Source organism: Cynara cardunculus (genome assembly GCF_001531365.2).
Source record: "Cynara cardunculus var. scolymus isolate 2C chromosome LG 13, CcrdV1, whole genome shotgun sequence".
NCBI lineage: Eukaryota > Viridiplantae > Streptophyta > Magnoliopsida > Asterales > Asteraceae > Cynara > Cynara cardunculus.
This window is the reverse complement of record NC_037540.1, coordinates 337,958-360,943: the sequence shown is the minus strand read 5'-3', so window position 1 is coordinate 360,943 and position 22,986 is coordinate 337,958. Positions and strand designations below refer to the sequence as shown.

Genomic DNA, 22,986 nt, shown 5'->3' with positions numbered 1-22,986 from the left:
AAATATTAAAAACACGATGTATCTCGCTGCATTGCGCGAGTACGCTTCTAGTCAACTAAAATACTCGATAATCAATTAAGTCGGTATACATATAGTACACTTGGTTGGTACTAGTAGCAAATTTCTGTACCAATTGTAAGTTAATATGACACGTATAGTAGAAAGGAAAATATGATATAATGGTATCACGTGATATTCACTCCTATATAACATCTTATAAATTACTAATAACATTAGTTTCCTCTTAACATAACAACAACTTATAAATAATTAATTGTATTAGTTTATGATAAACATAACCCTGATTTTGTAACAATTTTTATCATATACAATAATAATAATAATAATATATAAATAATCTTAGTTTCATGTGTAAGAATTTACTTTTAGTAGATGATTTTATACCCAATATTGCACTTAGGGAGTGTTTGAGATTGCTTATAAAAATAACTTATTTACTTATTTCAGTGTGACACCGGTAATAAGCACTTTTGAGTGTTTGGATAAACAACTTATACCGGTGCCAAACCGGTAAGAAGGAGTTTTTGAAAAAGTTAAACTTTTCTGACTTCTAATAAATTGATAAGTGCTTTTATAGAAAAACATAAATCATTTCAAATAAGCAACCCGAATGACCCCCTATTTTGGAAAAAGAAAAAGACACAAATAGTTACTTGACATAAGTAAATGACAACGATACCCTTTTATGTTCTAACTAAAAAAAATTCATGCGTATTTTATTTTTGATTTTTTAAAGCCACCATGAATCTTAAATTGTAAAACAATATTTTTAATAACTGTTTTTGAAAAAAAAATAACTAAAATTTAGTAATTTTTTTTTGGTGGTTTGTTAAAAATTGCAAATTTTGTCCTTTTGGTTTTAAAATTGTGTGTTTTTGTCCCTATGGTTTGTTAAAAGTTGTGGATTTTGTCCATTTGATTTTGAAATTGCATTTTTTCATTTTTATGGTTTGTAATTTGTTTCTATTTTCGTCTATGAGGCTAAATTCTTATTTTAAGTATGAAGGCTTAAAATAGAAATAAATTGTAAATCATATAAACAAAAAAAAATAAAGTTTAAATCTTAAGGACGAAAATAATAATAAATCATAAACCATGAGGTTGAAAATTATAATTTCAGATCACAAACAAGGACGAAAATAGAATTTTCGACAAACCATAAAAGATTCAAGTTTTGGAATCTTATTAAATATTTATAAAAATAATTAAATTATATTTTATTAACATAATATTATAAAATGAATGTTTTGAACATACTTGAAGTTATTATCACAAAATAAAAAAATCATGTTTAATGGCATGAAATACCAACTATCTTCATGGTGTTTCTAAATTCAGCATGCATGGGATTTTGTTGGACATTAAAACCCCAATATTTCATTTCTAAACTTTTTTTTTAAACCAAATCTGAAATTATAATTGAATTCAAAATCTCATCGAATTCCACGAATAAAAAAACCCTCAGATTTCCAAAATTACAACTCAATTATAATTAATGCAAGAGTAAATTAAGATTTCCTTTCGTGCCGTTTGTTAATAGTTTTGATTTTGGCGTTTGTGGTTTAGAAATTGCGATTTTTTTGTCTTTATGGTTTACAATTTATTGTTATTTTCGTCCTTAAACTAATTTCTACCTTTAAGGACAAGGAACCAAAACGGGTAAATAATTGTAAACCACATGGATTGAAACAACAATACATTGTAAATTATAAAAACGAAAATAAAAATAATTTCAAAATATATGGACCAAAATCAAAATTTGTAATCCATAGATATAAAAATCTTAATCTTTAATAAACTATGTCAACAAAAACATAATTTATGATCATATAATTATTAAAAAAAAACTGAATATATGAGATAAAATGTATAAAATTAATGAGATATAGATAATTCCGTAGGAGAGCATGTGTTTCTCATGAGAACCCCAAATAACAACAAAAACGTGTTGCTCCTGCTTTCTCTCATTTTTTGGAATCTACGATTTAAAAGATTGTTTATCATGTTTTTTCTATTAATCATTTTATGTGATTTTAAAAACGAAAAAAATCATTTCTTACTTTAGAATTATTGAAATACTAAAAAATGTTTGGGAAAACCGGTGAACATTGGTTGGGGAAGAGAAAAATGTTGTCTTATAAGGCGGTTGAATACTTTATCTATAAGATGCGTTTTAAAACTGTGAGTCTAAGTATCTGGACAAAGTGGACATATCTGATATGGTGGTAAATCAAATTTGTCATTTGTGAGTTAGCAAACTCGTATAAGTGGGATAGGAGACTAGGAATTGTGACAACTTATCTCACATGAATAAAAAAAAATGCTATATACGGAGATATTTTATAAGTAGAATATTTTAGATATGAGGTGCTACAACACATATGGTACATAGTCAATCATTGTTTAAGGGGCTCACAATGTAAAAATATGCTTTTACTTACAAAATGCTAATTTTATTTCATTTTTGTATATCATTTATCTCTATTCTTTTTGTTTTTTCTAAGTTCGGTTTTGATTTGACAATTCAAGTGGTTTAATAACTATTCTTAAAAATTACATAAAATTTACAATTTCATATATTCATCATTTATAAATTACTTTACATTCATGTTGAATGATTTAATTCTATCATATATATATATATATATATATAGAGAGAGAGAGAGAGAGAGAGAGAGAGAGAGAGAGAGATGATGCTTACTTTGCAGATCACGTTATTTATATAAACCGTATAAACCTCATTCAACCAATCATAATTTTTTCATTTTGTTCATTTTTTTGTAATTATGAAATATTGATTAATCATTATCATTTTTATTGTGGAGGGTGTTAATCATGAATATTGTCATCTTTATTATATTAATTCTAGAGAAATACATGAAACAGTTTTATTAAAATTTCATAAATATTATATGAAACAATTTCATAACTATAATATGAAACAACTTCATCAAAAAAAGTATTATATGAAACAATTTTTCATGATTTTTTTTATAAGATTAACAATGGAAGCCATGGATGAAGATGGTTTGCACGATTTGTATAAATATGAGTGGTTTGCATTATATATATATACTAGAAGAGTACTCGCACAATACAGTGAGACACATCTCGATTTTAATGTTCTATTTTATTATTTGTCTCTGTCGATGTTATAATACGATTTTATGTGTTTTTAAGAAATCAATAATGATTTTATTTTTGAATAAAATATAAATTTGAAGATATCATAAAAATTTAAAAAAACATATATCAATGTTAATATCAAATCAACTATTTAAAAGTTTCATTTTTATGTAATTTATTTTTTTATTATAATTTAATTTAAGTTTAATAACGAAATAATTTATTTTTGGTTTAATAATACAATATTTTATAAAGATAATAATTAAGTATTCTGTTAGAACTCAATTATTATTCTAATTATATTTTAGATTTTTTATATTTAAAATGAGATGTTTATCTTGTATTTGATTATGTTTATCTGCAGCTGGTTACATAAATTCAGATATGGATCTTTATAAGTTGTACTTACGCACATTCTACTTGTNTCAACATTTTATTTTTAATTTAAGTTTAATAATTTATTTTTTATTAATACCTTTATTAGTCAAAGGTATTAATATAATAATTTCTCTCTAAATTTAGAGATTTTACAATTTTTTTTTTTTCTCTTTTGTCTGTTTTAACATACAAAATAACATAATTATTGGAGTAACAAAATTGTTAAAATATTTGTTTTTTCTATTTATTAAAACTATTGAAAAATACTTTTACTTCTTTCTTTTAAAAAAATCTATGGATTCTTAATCGGCTTAATTGGGTCATTTATGAGCCGAATATTTCATTCATCGTGATGAGTTTTGGCTTTTTTTAAGTATTAATTAATTTGTGATAATAAATAATAATGATGATAAAAAATATATCTACTTTGACATATATATATATATATATATATATATATATATATATTAATGGTAATAAGTTTAGTAATTTGACGGTTTTAATCCTTCAATAATTACCGACCGTTATTTAAGTACTGTACAATTCGGGTAAGTTAATGATAATGTTTTTAAAACTCGGGTCAGCGGAAACCATATCCAAAGGCATGTCTGCAATGCATTCGGCATTCCTCCGATCCCAAGTAGCTCCTTTGTCACTCTATAATCCTCCTAACTTCAGTTATCCAATATTGTTAATTAGTTAGTTGATTGGTTTAGGCATAAGTTGGTACATATGGTATTAGAATTGATTCTTGTACTATTGAGATGGTGATGCAAACCTCGTCAAGCACGATGAGTCTCCGAGAAAGGGTGTTTGTAACATGTTAAATGATTAAAGGTTTGGCAAACTAGTGATAAGCTAGTTAATGGCTGATAAACTGGTTGATGGCTTATAAGTTAACTGGTAACTGATGAACTAAATATGTTTGATTGAAAAATTTAAAAGACCAAAAAGGACATGTTTAAAAATTAATAAACTTTAACATTTCATAGTATATTTAAAACAATGCGCTAATATACAATATGTTAGGGGCGGTGTTAACAATTGCTAAATGGTTTGGTGCAGAATGATTAAATGGTTAGAATGATTAACATGCTCTCATGATATAGTGCAAAATGAAATATAATTATTCGGTAATTGTTCACTATGGAATTAGGGTGCTGAATGGTTAAAGAAGGTCCATGATATATAATCATTCAAAGAGTTTTAAAACCATTAAGAGATACTTTTTTTTGTCAAACAGAATTCTCCTCTTAATGATTCAGAGGTTGCCTCGTAATAGAACTATTAAGAGGTAAACAAACAACCCCTGATATTATTTAATCCTCATTACCATATGATTTATATTAGTAGTTCCATTACGAGGCAACATCTAAATCGGTAAGAGTTGAATCTTGTTTAGCAAAAAAAAGTATGTATCTTAATAGTTTTAAAACTCTCTGAATGATTTTTGTATTTTGGATCTCTCTTAACCATCCAGTGCTCAAATTTCATTTTGAACAATTACCAAACAATTATATTTCGTTTTGCACTACATCATAAGAGCCTCTTAATCATTCTGCACTAAACCATTCATCAACTGCCAAACAATCCCTAAGGGAGGCTAAAGTTGTGAAATCATTCAGAGGGTTTTCAAACCATTAAGAGCCAAACATTTTTCCCAAACAAGATTCATTTATTAACGATTGAAAGACTGCATTTTAGTGAAACTATTAAATGATAAACAAACAACTTTTTTTCCATGCATATCGTTCTTACTCCCTCCTACATTGTAACTCTCTTTTAATGGGTATTATGCATGGATAAGTATTAAAAAAACAAGTATTTTAAACGTCTTTCCAACCTTGAAGATAGAAATGCACATTAATCGACAAAATCAGGCTTTGCTCCAAAACCAAATCTTTTTGTCAGGCCTCTTTAGTTGGTTCGTTTTTTACCGATCTTGGTCATTTTTTAGTCCAAACTGGGTTAATCGAATTTTTGTGCATCTCTACTCAAACCCATATATTTTCTTATATTGCTTTTGAGCTCCCCCTAAATTAATTTCCTCTGTCCCTATTCATAACTTATTCAATTAGCCATAAATGAAATTTAATTGGTTAGTAACTAATGACATAGAAAGTAAGTTATTGAGTAAACTTATATGGGGACGAGGGACAGGACTTAGGGGTCGTTTACCTGTTGAGCGTTTACCGGTAAAATCTAACACTATCACTTACTTACCGGGTAAGATTTTAGTCCACCAATAGGGCATCATATGCAACAATTTACCGGGTAAGCGCTAACCGTAATAAGAGTTATCGTCCTCACTTACTGGGTAAGACTCTCGGTCCTTGCCTTCGCCCTTACCGGATAAAATTCTTGGTCTTCGCCATATTCATCCAGTATGATAATGTGACTTGGTAAACGTTTGGTAAACAATCCCTTAGTCTACACTAACAACTTTATCTATGAAAAAAACCTTTTTAAGAACCATGATAATGAATACTAATACATTAGTCTACAACGACAATTTTATCTGATCAAGACTTAATAAAAAACCAATCAAATAAAACCGTACGGAAATGGTGAAGGACAAAAGCTATAACAGTATTTAAGATATTTTTTCAGCGAGTTCGTTTTCATTGATCTCAACACTTAAAAAACTATTTCCTTACATTTTTTCTGATCTACGATTTTCCATAATCTCCTCAACCTCATTCACCAATTCTGACGAACTATGTCTTCAAAAGAGGTCAGTGAATTCATCACTTGCAGCTCTAATTTCAGTTAATTCTTTCTCAAAGTACGATTACTATTTAAAATCACACGTTTAATCAGTTGAAGATACGGATTTCGTGATGCAGGTTGAGATCGAGGAAAGCACGTCGGAACTGAAACACCTAAGGTTTTTGAAGGAGATTGCGCTGAAATTTCTGGCCGTACTGTCGAATGTGTATGATTTTGCAAAAGAAAACGTCGGCGTCCTTGAAACGAAGATTGTTTCTGTGGAAAACGCCGTCGTCTCCGCCGTGGGGCCGGTGTTCAACAAGCTCAAGGACGTGGCTGAACAGATTATTGTGTTTGTTGATGACAAGGTACAAGTATATACACTTTACGGACTACGTTTTCACCATTAATTAAACTAGTCAATCGCTTCCTTTATTTTGATTGTATAAAATCAGAAACTGTTTTCCGTTTCTGAATAGAGGAAGAAATAACCAGGCAAATCTGTGAAATTATTTTTTGATTTTCAACATTAGAGAAACCGATGAAAAATTAATTCGGATTATATGACGGAAGATTATATTGTACTAATTTTAATTTCTTCATAGTTTGAGCCTTCAATACCGGTGCTCCGGCCGCCTGGAAAATGGAGAATCTTCCCTCCGATTCAGTTACCGGAGCATATTTTCGAAATTTAGCTGAACGCTAAAAAATTTCGATTACCAGTACCACCACAGGACTTGATATTTTGCTTGCTTATGAAATTATTTTCCATAACATAAATTTAATATCTGACGATACAAAAACTCGTGACAAAGATTTCCGTATGATATATATGCATAACATCTAATCCTTTCATTAATAACTTGATTAACTCTTTAATCATGGTTACTGGATTAAGTCAAAAAATAACATAAGTTGTGTTTTCAAGTGATAAGAGAAAAGTTAACTAGTCAATATTTGTGTACTCCAAATATTCTAAAAAAAATAAGTATTTATAAAACATGTTTACTTATTAAAAATAATAAAATATCAACCAATTTTTGTGATTTGTATATCTAATAGAATTTTTATTTTCCGAGGTAAATAAACAACATAAGTTCTTTTAATTAATTTTGTAGTCCGTAAAAATTCAACCAAACTGGTTTTAAACCGTATATAGCAATTCAGTCGGTTTTGAAGAATTTATATAATTAGGCTTGTATGTTAGTCATTCAAAGATCAATTGCTTTTAAAATGATACTCACAAGGGTTTAAGTTGGTTATAATTATAGACAAACAAACTAAGATCAGATAAGCTAGTGTGTACTTATGTATAGTATTTTCTGATGTAAATAAATAAAATGGTCTCTTTCGCTTCCCTTTTACTTATCAAGTACCCGTTACTTCCACATCTCACACCTCTATTCCCGCCCTTCTTCCACTACCAACATTCTAATTCTCACCAACTCCTTTTAGCCATCTTAAAAAAATGAAAAGAAATGTTATAGGATTTTTATGCCAATTTAAACCATAATTAAAGCTACTAGTAGTTTACAATATGAAGTTTATATAAAGTCATCTAAATCTATAACTTTCTAATTTATAAAAGACACGTTGTTGCAATCCAATAATTAATTTGAGACAATTGTCACGGTACATCACTACACTATAATATCCAATATATATTATAGAAAATTATACATTTAAGATTGTAGATTAGCAAAAAATCTAATTTCACTACATAATTTAGGTGGTGTACACCACCTCCTATATGTGTGATGAAACATGCATGCGTTTCTAATGTCCTACTTCTTAAGTAACTATTGCCATCTTGTGGGGCTACTAGGGTATTCATGGGTTGGGTTGATCGGGTTGAAGATATTTGATCAATCCAATCCAATGTTTGAGGTTTGAAAAATCTTATCCCAATCCAATCCAACCCAAACGAAAGTACAACCCAACCCAACCCAAACTGTACGGGTTAGTCGGGTTGGTCGGGTTGATACTTTGATACATTAAAGTATTCTTCTAACCTTGAATATGATTTCTCTCTTTATAATTTATTTTTCATCATCAACTATTTGATACAATTTATCCATACTTATTACGTATATTGTATTCAATTAATTTTCTCAATTTACGTATATATGTTTACAATTATTGAACATATATACGAATGAGTTATATAGCAAATGTATATATGAAGAGCGTACATGATAGTGTTATTGTCTAATGCATATATTAATATAAATTCAACAATCATATTAAATCTAAGAAATAAAAGGATATCAGGTTCATCGGGTTGGGTTGAGTTGAGTTCAAATAATAATAACCCAATATCAATCCAATACCTACGGTTTGAAAATTTTACAACTCGATTAGATATCGAGTTGCTTCGGATTGAATTATTTCACATTGGGTTGATCGGATTGATCGGGTTTTTGAGTACCCCTAGGGACTACTATATATTGTAATTTATTTTCAAGGACATATATATTTCGGTTATTATTTTTTATTTTTGTCACTTATTAATTGTTTATTTATGTTATAATCACTTCACTTGTTAACTTTAATGTATCGGTATTAACCTGTATTTCTGTCACAACAGTTGGAGAAATACGCTCCCATCCTCGCCAAGAGCCTTATCGACAATATCCAGTCCCTAATCGACAAAATCATACCTTTAGTCGAGGAACTCCTTACCAAAGCAAAATCCCTTCTTACACCGCTCATCACCACCGTGATTTCTCTTCTAAAAGAAGTCATCAAAACCGTCAAATCTCTCCTCCAAAAAATCCTCACCATCATTGAATCCTTACCCTTTTTCGACAAAGCCGAAGCTCTCTTCGATAAAGGTCTTGACACCATCAAATCGTTACCCCTTGTCGCCAAAGCCCTATCCCTCCTCCAAAATCCGGCCGACTTAGCCAAGCAAGCCCTAGACACCACCAAATCCGTGGTGGGCGGTATCCCGGTGGTGGGCAATGTAGCACAATCTCTACTAGACTTGGTGGATGACAATCCCGTACTCGGAGTCGTTAGCTCAGCCGCCCAAAACATCGTAAAACAAGTTCAAGCCACGGGTTTAAAAGCCACATTGAAATCCGCTTATTTGTCATTTAATGTTGTGGGGTTACCGGTGATCGCTCAATTCTGGTATAAAGCCAACACGTACCCGTTGTTCCACTCGTTGGCTGAACTGATTCTTCCGGTGGTCGAGAAATTATCGGAATATTATAATAAATTAGTGAGATATATGGATGGACAGGGTTATGAGTTATTTGATTATCTGCCGTTGGTTCCAATTGATGAGATGAAGGCTGCATATAAGGTGGTGAAGATGGCAATGGATGGGTTATCAGCTGTTGGGGATCTGGCGGGGGCTGTAACGGGGAACAACAATAATAGTAACTAAGAGAATTAAGGTTTAATTATTATGATATATGAGTATTCAAGACGAGTGATTTCGAATTTTCTTTCTACGTAACCTAATATATATTGTAATCAAGGTCCTATTCTATTCCATTCTATCTTGTTACTTAATTACTGTGTTTCATCTTTATATATATATATATATAGACTTGGGATCATGTAAAACAATACTGTTTTCGTGAGACACATGAAACAACATTTTTATACTTGAAATTTCATAACAAAACACTGGGAATGTAACTTTCACAGTAAAAATGTTCAGATTTTTTTACTATCACAACATTTTATGATAAAGTTTCAATCCTCTCTATATATATTGCTAAGTATTTGAGAGGAAGGAAAACATTTTGGTGTGTGTTTAACATCAAAAGTCTAATAAATTAATTAGTTGTGTGTAACTCTGTGAACATTGCATCTAAATAGTGCATTAACAAATGGAGTTTTTTTTCTTTTGGAGTTTCAAGGGAGTGACTGAAAAGTGTTTTGAATAAATTCTCCAAATATTTTTTAAGATAAAAAAATCAAATTCTAAAATTTAAAAAAAAAATTACATTCAACATTAACTATATATTTTAGAGATTAAAATTAGTTATATTATTAAAATATGTTATATATGTAACATAATTTTAATTATCTCTTGTAACATTTAACATCAAGGTCGAAAAAACACTTATTTTATTCCTTTACACAGCGAAATTTATACACAATTTATATCTTAAATATGGGAAGAATAAAAGCGAAGCATAAAAATAAAAGATTAGGCTAAATATAAAAGTAAAGGATTAACAAAGTTAATCCATTTTTAAAGGTTTTTTTTATTGATGGAAATATAATAAAAAAATAGTTTATTACATGTGGTAATATTTTTGGGATTTCACCAAATTTGAAGAAATTCTCTATCTCCCATGTTTGTTCCAAGATTTTGAAAATTTTGTTAGACCAAAAATTTGTCTAAAATCTTCATTTTTTTTATTTTGAAGTATTTGTTGCATATGTTCGTATAATAATCTTTTTTATTTTACTATGTTATATTATTGTCAACTTAATAATTTAATAACCTTCATAAAAACCTTACAATGAATGAGAACCATTTTGTGGATCTTTTTCACTATTAACGTAGTTTTTTAATCATTAAAAAACTGATAAAATAACAAATCACACATAACTCAAGATATTAATCAAGATTTTGTACAAAGACTCATAACATATTAAAAGAATCATATATTTTGCTTATAAAATATTTTTATGAAAGACACTCTTATACCAAGTATAGTTTTTGTTAATTAAGAAGTTGAGAACAAAATTTACCTTTTTGTTTGTGTTTGAGAGTCTTATTTATTACCTTGAAAAAAAACTTGGATGAAAAAGTCTACCATTGGCATTGTAAGTGTTTTAAGCGGCAGGAAGGGTGAGCATGGCTTCCAATGAAGAATTGTTTCTTAAGATACAACCAAGCAACTAATGTAATATGTCAATTAAGGATTTCTACAGCAAACCAATTCATTGCAATATTAAGGATTTCTACAGCAAACCAATTCATTGCAATATGTTGTTGGAGATCGATGGCTTTTTGGTGATGTGTATATATACGTAGCTATTACATAATTTTTCTATTTAAAAAAATAACATCCAATTTCAACATCAATTATTGCAGATTGTATCATTAAAATACTTACAAACTTATTTGGAATGTCTTTTATTGTTGGAAAATAGTTAAAATACTTTTTCTCTCTCCTCTCCTATATAGAGTTTTAATCTCTTATCGAGCTTCTATTCTTTATTTTAGCTTACGTTTTAACATAAATGTTCGAAACAAAAATATCCCAAAATCTCTACTCTTAACATAGTTTTTCACAGATTTCGGACATGGCACCAATTTGCAGAAGTCACTGGTTCATACCTCAACTTTGTTCAAGCAAGTAATGTGTACCAAACCAGCTCGGTTACAACTAGTCAACTAGCTCGATCAAACTTGGATTTCTCTGTTAAACGAGAGACCAAAATGGCCCGGTCTAAGGACCGAATAACAGCTATAAGCACCAAGAGATACAAAGTCTTTTTTTAATCTTATTATTCAACACGACACACAACGACATTACATCTACTGAGGTTGGTTGAGATGGCAATGGACTTGATACAAATGAAAAACAACAAAGATGGGAGGATTCAAGATAAGTGTTGATTCAAAATCAAAATGCCACAAGAAACCACCTTAATTAGCATTCAAGATTTCACACTCTATTATCTCCCTGCAATCAATGTGGCTCCAGCTACAATCATCATCCCTGTTATAACCATTTCAAGGAGTCAGAATTATAGTCAACAAAATTTTATTGGATAAAATTTACACAAAAAGTAACCAGGTTTGCCTTCGTAAAATTTAGTAAAACAAATAACTTTTTTTTTCTCCACAAAGTAACAGGATTTCAAAATTTCCTATATTTAACCATGATCTTGTAACATGGGAAGATATGGATGCCAAATTTACCATCCAGTTCACTATAACCCTTTTGTAAATCTCTCATAACCATGACAATACAGGGGAAATGAGAATGAACCACAATTAGCAATGGAAATATATGCAATCTCAAATTTGCAAAAAAGTGATGTTGCAACGAACATGGAACATAGCACCATGGGAAGTATTGCTCTTCTATGGGAGCAAAGGGAGTAAGATATAAAATACATTAAATATCAATTAATGGTACCTCAATTAGAAGACATGGTCCACCTCGGGTATGGCATGCATCGATCAACATGCCCAAGCCCAATCTGATGCTCTATATTCTAGAAGGGGGATAGAAGGGGTAATTGGGTAATTCTAAATAAATTGGTATTATAAATAGGGTTGAGAGGGGGGAGTAGAGTAAAGAGTATCCAGAAAATTATCAATTTGTTTCTTAGGAGACAGCTCTGGCCTCTCGAATAGCCAGAAAGCTCTTGTTTACCGTTGAATCCCAGCAATCCTTTGATAAGTACCTGTTGATTTTAATGTTTGTTTGATCCTTGATTTGGGTTCATAACAGTGTACTCCTAATATGTTCTCTTTTTCATTCACCTATGACCACCCCTCGACTCCTTCCAAATTTCCTATTTCCCCATAACTTATAGCTATGGAATATCAATTTCTCCATATAATAGTTACGGAATCTTATGCCAATTTTAAAAAGGCTCAATGTTCGACTATTGATAACTACAGTAAACCAAAGAGGCAACCTCTTCAAAAAAAAAAAAAAAAACTTGGCCTTTTCATCTATGCACTCAAGTCTTAACCACATCGTCCATCTACTCTTTCACAGTTTATGATACACTTGAACAGGCCACCTGCTACAATCATTCTATTTTCCATTCATGTTCTACACTATGACAGTAATCAAATACCATGCAGCTTACCAATCACAGAGGTAAAAAGAATTGTGCATGAGGACAAAAACTTCAAGGTCAAGAGAAATTTTTTGTTAACATTTTCTAAGGAAAGCAACAAATTATCAAAGCTTGGGTATAGCACGAAACACATATATTTACAACTTACAGTTTAATCACATGGCATTTGGGAAAGAAACTCACAATTTACTTGGAGGAAGTGGATGACTCAGCTTGGTGGTCTTGAAGAAGATCATCATAAGGGTCCCTGCGACCTTCAACCTGGCTAATCTGAGCATCCCAGAAGATCTGAGCATTGTGACGGTCAAATGTCCAGAAACCATAAGGACGAATTGGATAGCTCCACATCTCCTTAGTCTTCGCACAACGTTCCTTCATATGATAAGTATGCTCTCTGAATTTGCGATCTCTTTCAACTGGATCCTCCATCATCCTCAAGATTAAATTCTCAGCAAACTCCATTATGAATGACATATTTATAGGCTCCTGAGTACAAACAGACAAAAATGAACGGACCCATCTTAAGATTCTATGCATCAGAAATCTATTTAGCATTATTTCATCAAAATAGCATCAGAGATAGCACCCAAAGTTCATAGATAACATCTATTCATAGGTTTAACACATCAATCCAACATGAAATAAGACATTAGTACAAACATAAATTCAAAGAAAGCTCCTCCAAAAGGGCATAAACTCATGAAACATAATTCCAGCAAAAAACATGTCGATGAACATAAATTAGACAACCTTTTACAGCTAATTCAACCTAAAAGTATACATTTCATAAGCTAGGACCACAATCCACACTCAACAGGATGACTTTGTTGAAAGTTGAAAATGCTAATTACACAGAGAGAGAAACCAAACTAGAGATAAGACCCTAGGTTTCGCAACACAAGATGAATCAAAATAAATTGCTTTCATCAAACTGTACAATTAAGAATCAAACACCAAAACTTCCAAAACAATCATGAATCCCTCTGAATTCGGCATTAAAAGCTTACATGTTATGAATTAACACAAATGCAAAACACTAGGTTCCAGCAACTGATATGTGAGACAATATGAAAGAAAATGCAAAATTAATCTTTTAATCGATGATAAGTCCAAATCAAAACGCAGGCACTGGGCACATTATGAGATATTTTAAAGTGAAAATGTAACAAGGCAACAATAGAAGGAAAGTGGGTAGAAAGTCACAGGTTAACATACGATTGTAACAGAACCAGCTTTAAGAAGGCAAAAGCTCACAAATCTATCAGCATGCGACCATGATTCTGTGATTTACTACAAAGTGATTGATTTAACAAAGATTGCACAAAAACATACACTAACAAGCATTGATTTATTGAAACCCCATTAACACAAAAGACATAAATCGACCTTAACATCGTAGCTATCTCACAAGATCAAGTCAAAACGAAACACATTTATTGAACAGTAAAATAGTGAATCAGACCCTAAATCTCCAGGAAGGAGCATGAAATAAGAATGTGAGGACAAACTAATCATGAATCAATCAATTAATTTAACCGAAGATAGAAGTCATGAACTAACTCAAACAACAAACAGTGTATTTCAGCAATATGGACGATATTATGAAGCCTTAGGACAAACCAACACAAATGAGGTTTTATGTAATGATTAATCCAACCAAAAACAGAGCACGATTTCTTTAAATCGAAACTCTAACAACAAAGACGAACAGATATTGAATCGAACACAAAACCTAGGTTTCACAATCAGTTCCACAAAGAACCGCCTAATTTTCAAAACTGGAATCAAACAGAACAGCTCCATAAACACGAATCGGAAACATGAATTTCAATCTACAATGTTCATAAATCGATCAATTGAGTACTTTTTACAGATCATAAAACAAATAGATTTCAGCAAGTGACACAAAAATAACACCATGCCAAAAACATGATACTCGAAAGCAACACCAAATCGATGGATAAAATCGATCAGCGTAAACTTGAAGTAGATAATTACCTGTTCGCTTGATCGAAAACGATGAAGAAAAGAGGGCACGATAGCAGCAACGACGCAAGTCGAAGATACATTTGCTCTGAAACTTGGTTGAAATGAAAAGTGTTGAATACAATTTGGGCCCTTAATGGGCCAACTGGGTTTAGTTGTAATTCAGCCCATTAAATTGCAGTTTGGGCTCTCAATTCTTTTCTTTTTCTAAATCTAAACCAATTGATACTATTTATTTATTTTTATTAATAATAAGTAAAATAAAACATAATGCTTTTGTACCAGTCCTGACAAATTGTGACTGAAAAAATATTAGCCCTGATAAACTTTGTGACCACAATTGTTGTATATGCCTAGAATCGAAGCTTAAGCATATGAGATATTCCACCACATCACCCAAGACCTCAACCACGACGCCACAACCTTTGTGATTGACTTGGTAAATGCTTTTCAAAAAGAGTTTGGTAACTTTAAATTATGTAAGAGAAGATATTTTTCAAGTACATTTTTAAGGTGGTTAACAAAGTGCATCGTCATCATTAATGTCACCTCCAACCATCTTAAAATAAACATGTTATCTAGAAGTTTGAAAGACATAAAATATGTAGAATAGTAAAACATCCATGTCCTCTTTTGTTTTCTTGTTAAGCCACTGCTTTTTTCCGAATATGTTAATAATGAATTGAAGTTACGATGATGAATGAGCGGTGTGCGTTTAACAAGTCTAAAGATGTCGTTGTTGGATTAAATGAAAATTAGTGATGACAAAATAGGTAATAGTTGCTGCTCTATTTCAATTATAGAGTTAGGAACAAAAGAAAGAATAATCAAATCAAAACACGGGATTTTTTGTTTTAGGATGTAGATCAAATTTCTCAAAGTTTTTATAATTTAGTCCCTGTGATTTTTCAAAAATAACATTTTTGTCCCTGTAATTTTAAAATTAAAAGATGATTATCGTGGTTTGGATCTATTCCCTTTCTTTAAAGGCCGTTTAAAAAGTTTTCTTAACGACTTCTTTCTATTTTACCCAATCAAAATTGATTTTATGATTTTGGTTTTTGATTGGTTATAAGACCAAAAAAAAGGTCGATCAAATGATAAAAATTCCCTTCGTTGAACAGGAAAGAAATGTATCAAATCCAGACAGTTTTTCTAATCGTGATAGTCATCTTGTAATTTCGAAACTGAAGAGACGAATAATGTTATTTTTGACAAACGACGGGGATTAAATTTGTAGCTTACTCTTAATTATTTGTAACTAAATTGAAAAAGTTAAGATGGAGTGACAAATAACTAACCTAAGCTTAGGCTCTACTTCATTATAAACATGTGGGAAATAGCTTGAGGTGTGGGATGTCTTTACATCTACATTTTTTTCATATGGCCTAAATTTGAACTACCTACATGCATTATCTTTATATAATATTGATATTAGGTATGAATTCATGCCATATATAATTGGATGATACGAGAATGTCTTTATATTTAAGTTGTAAATTATGATCGAAATTATCGATCTTTTAACAATATGTAACGAAAATATCTTATAACCAATTCAATCAGATAATATCTAAAGGTTTAGACAACCTCTGATTCTTCTAATATTAATACAGATATGAACATAATTTAAATCAATTAAGCATAGCAGATTCTTGAATTATTTGTTCACATGGATTTAAACAACTAACACATATTGAAAACGTTGTTTCACAAGTAATTATGCATACAATATAACATAATGGAAACCAAATTCATGCATAACGTTGGAACCATATGTTGCATATTCAAAGTAAAAATCAAATAAAACACATAACATACATATCTCATTTGAAATATTGAAACATACATATCATATAATGATCGTCATTAAACATGTCGTTTCATAAGTCCTCTTGTTCTAGTTGGCGACATTTAATCCCTTTAGCCCCTCCTTTGACTATGCTATATTATTTAGGTCAGAACTTGAGGGTTACAGTTATAGAACAATTTTTAATATATATATATATATATATATATATATATTAGCTTAATTATTTTATCATTTATATCCAAACTTTCTCATTTAGAAAAAAAAAACCATTAAATGCTCTAGGCTACATGTTACATCAAGATCAAGTGTGTTTAACATCTTAAATTTTTTGTTGAAAATTCGTTTTGCACTTCAAAGTATCAACACATTCTTTGACCGTAAACTGATATAATCATAAATATAAAGTTTGAAATTATCAATTTTAAAAAAGCAGTCAAACACCCATTTTTGAAAACTGTGCAAAATTCCTAAACTAATATCTTGAACAATTTCTCAATTCATGTTGGTACGTCATATCACCGTAAACAATAAAATCTGATTAATCTTAATAAACATACACTTTTATAAAAAAAAAAATAATTACAATGATATGACATTTCCTAAAAAATATAAAAACTTAAAAAGACCCGAGATATGTAATAATTGTTCGGTGATAAGAGTGGAATCACATAAATTGCACTATGCTTGGTGGTGCCATATATTTTCAACTATAGTGGATGCAAACCCATATGCTCAAACACAAGAATTAATTTGGCTTTAAATGTATTGGTGTTGGACCATTTTGATCACCTATTAAGTTCCTTTTCTAGCTCCATGTTTATATTATTTTTTCGAAATTAATAAACAATATAATAGGACATGTTACGACGCATATTTCTAAAAACGGTAACTTATCAGTGTTTATTATTATCTGAGTAAATTAAGAAAAGAGTATCTATATAGATGAATAAAATACTTAAAATTTGTGCCTTTAGAAAAAGGAAAGGAGATATTTTTCAGCGATGGATGAATGGATGGATGGATGGATTTTGGATGTGGGATTAATCCACCATTGTTTTTAATTTCAAAAAAGAAATTGGTTAATGGGGGCATAAAGAACATACAACTATGGCAACAACAAAATTCCCCTCCACTAACAAATTTAAATTTAGAATTAAAAAATATGAATAAAGTAAACAATTCAATTTTGAAAAAAGAACCCATATGAATAAAGTAAATAAAGAAGGAATTGCACATCAATATCCCACCATTACCTTGCTTTCCTTTTTCATTTTACTATTTTCTTGAATTTTAATATTTTTTTTAAATCTACAAAAGAATATATTGAAAAGATTCTCTTAGAAGTTGTGTTGCAACTTTGAATTCCATGTAACTTGGTTTTACTCCAACTACCAACTCAGTTGTTGAAAACTTTTGACTGGTATGGGTAAGGTCATAAACAATTGGTACAGAGGTGATATACATATGTACAAATAGACGAGAAGTCGAGTCCCACAACCATAAAATATGAGTTATAATTCCTGTAAAGTTGACTATATAATGGTACAGAATGTCAATGTATATACCTAATTTCCATCACGCATGATGCTAGTCTTGAAACAGTACTGTATGGAGCTAAAAAGCTATATGTTACAAGCCCTTTTTTATATAAGATTGTAGGTTGAAGAATGGGAAATGGTGGTGGTGGTGTGTTGATGTTTGATGCATTGGTAAAAACCCTTAATGGTGGCTTTTATGAACAACTTAAAGAAAAGGCTAAGAAAAAAAGGGGTGTGTATGATAGAATAGAATGAGGTGGTGGGATGGTGGTAATCATAAATAAATGACCTAGGATCCCTTTTTCTGCCATAACCACTCCTTTGCCTTTCATACACATATAAAAGCAAAAAGGATAAATAAAAGGAGTCTTGCACCCGGATGTTGTCCACTTATTTATTAAGCTGTTTTGAGTTCTATAAACTCTAAATGTTTTTGCATTTAACATGTTTCCTCATTGGGTTTAAGTTCTACTTGTTATTGTAGACTTGAGATCATATGAGACAATATTTTGAACACTTGAAATTTCACAGTAAAACACTGTGAAAGTAACATTTACAGCGTTTTTGCTGTGAAAGTATGGATTTTTTTTTACCTTCACAACATTTTATTGTGAAGTTTCAAGTGTAAAAATGTTGTCTCATGAAAACAAACTGATATCACATGAACCCAACCCTATTATTATATTTGAGTATAATAAACCACAAAAATGATATAAATACCAATTTTCCAATTTTGGTCCAATTTGAATGGATTTCAAAGTCAAATAAGTATATTGTGCACGGTATGAAAATTTCAAAATGCCTAAATCATGTTGTGTTGAACGAAAATAAACGCTCCATTATATGAGTTTACTTTTCTTTTACGGAATGATTTTTCATGAAAATTCATGCATTCAGAATTTATAATGGTTTTTTCAAAAATATATATCACCTCAAAACCATAAGGATACCTTTTTTACTAAACGGGGAAAAAATGCAATATAAAAATCAGTATAAAATAGTCAAATTACAATCACAAAAAAAAAACAAGTAAATAAAAATCCACAACCTAAAATTTATACCTAGTTGGATCAACATGACTTGATCTCATACCGATTAAAACGGACATCATTAATTATTTAGTTAATTTTTTTAAAAAAAATGACACTAATTTGTTTAAAGCTTAATGTCAATCTTGTTATTTTTTATGAAATTAAAAGGAAATATGATTATACAGAGAAAAGATGTACACAATCGCAGATTTTTCTACAAAAAATAATAGTGTTATTAATAATCATAATGAGTTTAAAGATGGTTTTATGTTGGGTATAAATTTGCTCAAAATGTAATTGAAATCCGAAAAAGACAATGAACTCATCAAGTCAACTCGACTCCATTATAAGATGCAAACTTATCTGTAATGGAAAATAACAAAACATCGACCGAAAATTCGTAGCATCAAAAGGACAATATTAAAGAACATCTTTTACAACGACCAACCTCTATCTAACGAGAGAAGAGAAACTAACCACGACCCACATTGATTTATTATTCGGTGGTGACATCGGGAGGCATAAATATCCATTCGAATTAATCGTGGTACATATCTTTACGAATAAGGTACAACAACTAATGCAGGGATGGCCGATTGAGACCCTTCTAGAATCAAATCCAAGAAAGATACTTATAAAGTTGGGGATTTTACTAAAACTTCAAACTAATGTTTTAAACGAAAAAGGAAAAGGTTTTATATTCATTTCTTTTCTAATATATATATAAGGTTAAGTTTCGATGATAAATGAAGTTATGATAAGAAGCATAAAAATATATCTTCACTCTTGAATAGATCATAATTGAACATCAATATCCATGAGGTGCATCGATATGCATTGGATCAAATCCTTTGTAAAACGCAAATTCATAGATGAGTTTGAAATTAAAAGTGATCAAATTTTCAAATCTTTTCTTACATTTCTCACATTAACTTCTATTCTCACACGATCCTTCGTCTATCTATAAAGAGAGAGAAAAAAGAAAAAATAAATAGAAAGCCGTTTATAAATTAAAAAATCTATGAACCGATAATGATCATACATTTTGAACTATAATTATCTTGTTAGTTCTAATAATTATTTTATTAACCGTTTTAAAAAAAATCATGTTTTTTTAATTAAAATCACCTGGTGAAACAACACTATATTATTAAAAACTAAACAACCAATATGTTGTTTTATTGATGAATGAACGTTGGATTACCAAAATTTATTAACAAACATCAATTCCTATTGTATTTTAAAATTAATTGATAAGATAATTAAAATAATTAATAATCTGATTATGAAAAAGCTAAAAATATATAATTAATACTAATTCATAGAGTATCTAAACATACGCATTTATATATATATATATATTATATATGTCTTAAAACTTAAGTAAACATTTAATTGAGCAGATATAAATAGCATGAAGAAAAATGGATATTAAATTAAGATTTTCCTTGTAATTTACTAGAATTTAAAATAATTTTCCTTTTTAATTAAAAAAAGGCAGCTATATTGAAATATATTGTACAAAAATTGCTACCCTCAGAAAAAAAAAGAGAAAATAACTTTTCTTACTAACGTCGAGATTCCGGCGAACGTCAAAGGAAAGCATATTTGTAATTTCCCATACTACCCCCAACAAAACTTTGCTTCAAGTGCCGTTTATAGACACCGTTACCCTTCCGTTAAGTTCGGTGTCTCCGACCAACGATTCAACTATCGACAACCATTCCGTCATCTTCGTTACCATTGCCGTTATCTTCACCGTCGCCTTCATCGACCCACCTCTCAGCTTGTGTACACTCCATCTTATGGCGCATCTTCCAGTCGAGTGCTTGACACGCGCGTGAACAGTAGTTCACAGCTCCGCAAACTGAACATCGCCGGAATTCATGTCTTCTCGTCTCTGGCCGACCACAACCGGCATGAGAACATAGCCGGAGACCAGGACTAAGCACCTTATCGGAAAACCAATCCGTTAGGAAAACGTTCGACGGATGAGGCTCCGGCGCCGGTACGTTACATCCGAAATCGGAGAGTAACGGACAACCGGGACCGACTACGTTTCCATGGCGGAGGTGAGGTAAGGGGTTCCATGTCAGCCAGTTACCGGAGATCAACGCCGACGGAGTTGTTGACAGAACGGTGGCGAGCTCACGCGCGTTGGCTTGAACCAAAAACCGCCGGCCTTCAGGAATGTTCTGACGAACACCGTAACCGTCTTGGAGACAATGTCCGAGTTCCCGGAGTGCGTCGATGTGGCCGAGAAACGCTGCACGGGCACATAGAGCTACGCCGGCGCGTAGGTCTTTGTCGTTTTTTGAACCTCCACTTCCGTTGAACTGAATCACAGCCAGCGAATATAACGCCGGAGCGTGAGAATTAATCGCGGCCTTCGCCATTAGAGATGCTCCACTTCCTCGATTTTGCAAACAGTAGAAACGAATCTGTGTCAACAAAATAAAATTGATAACAGTTTAATTTAATACTTTAAACAGAATGTCGATCAATACATTAAAGAAAACCATGAAAATTAAACTAACCATGCCGAGCGTGTAACAAGCTTCAACATTTCCGGCATCAGAGCACTGTTTCAGAAACCGATGAGAAGATTCCGACCAGTTTTTAGATTTAACGGCAAACGCTTTCGGAGATGCTTTTGATAACACAAGAGAGTGAACTCCTAATTCGTTTAATCTTTTGCATCTGTTCGAAACAAACACAAAAAAATCAGTTACAAAATTAACAATTTTATGGGAAAACAACCGGCTGGAGAAGCGGCGGTGGAGGCAACCGGAATCTTACGTTGACAAAACGCTGATAAAATCGGCCGGACAAGTGGCGGTGGAGCCAACTTTGGCGAGAATGAACAAAACGATGTCGTCTGGAAGCGTATCAAGGAAATCACACTGGCGGCCGGAAACCGTCGCCACCGGTGTCCCTGATAACGATTTCGACCTTTTCCGAGTGTGTATCATTTTCTGGCCGACAAAATTAGCATCTCTTCTTCTCTTTTCACAAATATTATTCACCGTCGGATAAGAAATTCCTCCCCTTGTTCTCATTCCCTTCTTTCTTTCTTTCTTTCTTTCTCTCTTCTCTTTAAAAGCACAGATGTGTGTTTATGTGTATATATAGGTGGGTAGATATATATATACACACGTATAGATACAGGACTATGTATGTATAGATTTGTGATTTTCCGGTGTTAGGAAAAAACTGAGGCCTTATATATATATATATAGAGAGAGAGAGAGAGAGAGAGAGAGAGAGAGAGAGAGACCTTATCGAATTAAAGAGGGGGCAAGGGGGGAGGGGGAGGGGGAAGGGGAAGACGAACCACAACAACAAAAACGACGCCGCCGAACATTTAATTAAAGATTTGACGATTAAAATAGATTATAACCCAGAAAATCTCGAGTTAATTACATAATTACCCTTCCACTATTTGTCCTTATCTGATTGTAAGAAGAAGTTTAAACAGAAAAACGTGGTCAAACACGGTTGACTAGATCCCCCCGTCCGTCGTCCTCCTCCTTTGCACGCTTTGTCTGCTTGTACGTACAACTCTTACCCAAGAATTGTGTTCATATGT

At 31.3% G+C, this 22,986-nt stretch overlaps 3 protein-coding genes across 3 annotated transcripts; 1 reads left to right on the top strand and 2 right to left on the bottom strand.

Moving 5' to 3' along the window:
- The first annotated feature begins 6,135 nt into the window (after positions 1–6,135).
- Positions 6,136–9,716, top strand: LOC112524236 (REF/SRPP-like protein At1g67360). Its single transcript, XM_025133985.1, has 3 exons — positions 6,136–6,259; positions 6,372–6,602; positions 8,822–9,716. Exons 1-3 carry the CDS (start codon positions 6,245–6,247, stop codon positions 9,626–9,628), a joined length of 1,053 nt encoding a protein of 350 aa, XP_024989753.1. The 5' UTR covers positions 6,136–6,244; the 3' UTR covers positions 9,629–9,716.
- A 1,964-nt stretch (positions 9,717–11,680) lies between these two features.
- Positions 11,681–15,097, bottom strand: LOC112526073. The gene is made up of 3 exons (XM_025136463.1): positions 15,028–15,097; positions 13,213–13,515; positions 11,681–11,930 (listed from the first exon to the last, which is right to left on the bottom strand). Exon 2 carries the CDS (start codon positions 13,501–13,503, stop codon positions 13,216–13,218), a length of 288 nt encoding a protein of 95 aa, XP_024992231.1. The 5' UTR covers positions 13,504–13,515; positions 15,028–15,097; the 3' UTR covers positions 11,681–11,930; positions 13,213–13,215.
- A 5,952-nt stretch (positions 15,098–21,049) lies between these two features.
- On the bottom strand, positions 21,050–22,639 carry LOC112525572 (F-box protein At1g67340-like). Its single transcript, XM_025135757.1, has 3 exons — positions 22,197–22,639; positions 21,935–22,097; positions 21,050–21,838 (listed from the first exon to the last, which is right to left on the bottom strand). The coding sequence occupies exons 1-3, from the start codon at positions 22,454–22,456 to the stop codon at positions 21,104–21,106; spliced, it is 1,158 nt and encodes a 385-aa protein (XP_024991525.1). The 5' UTR covers positions 22,457–22,639; the 3' UTR covers positions 21,050–21,103.
- Between the last annotated feature and the right edge of the window lie 347 nt (positions 22,640–22,986).

Coding starts and splice junctions, on each gene's coding strand:
- LOC112526073 (XM_025136463.1), bottom strand. CDS start 13,503: ATGTCATTCATAATGGAGTTTGCTGAGAATTTAATCTTGAGGATGATG.
- LOC112525572 (XM_025135757.1), bottom strand. CDS start 22,456: ATGAGAACAAGGGGAGGAATTTCTTATCCGACGGTGAATAATATTTGT. Junction 22,098..22,196: donor TTTATCAGCGTTTTGTCAAC/GTAAGATTCCGG, acceptor TGTTTCGAACAG/ATGCAAAAGATTAAACGAAT. Junction 21,839..21,934: donor CTTGTTACACGCTCGGCATG/GTTAGTTTAATT, acceptor TTGTTGACACAG/ATTCGTTTCTACTGTTTGCA.
- LOC112524236 (XM_025133985.1), top strand. Junction 6,603..8,821: donor TTGTGTTTGTTGATGACAAG/GTACAAGTATAT, acceptor CTGTCACAACAG/TTGGAGAAATACGCTCCCAT.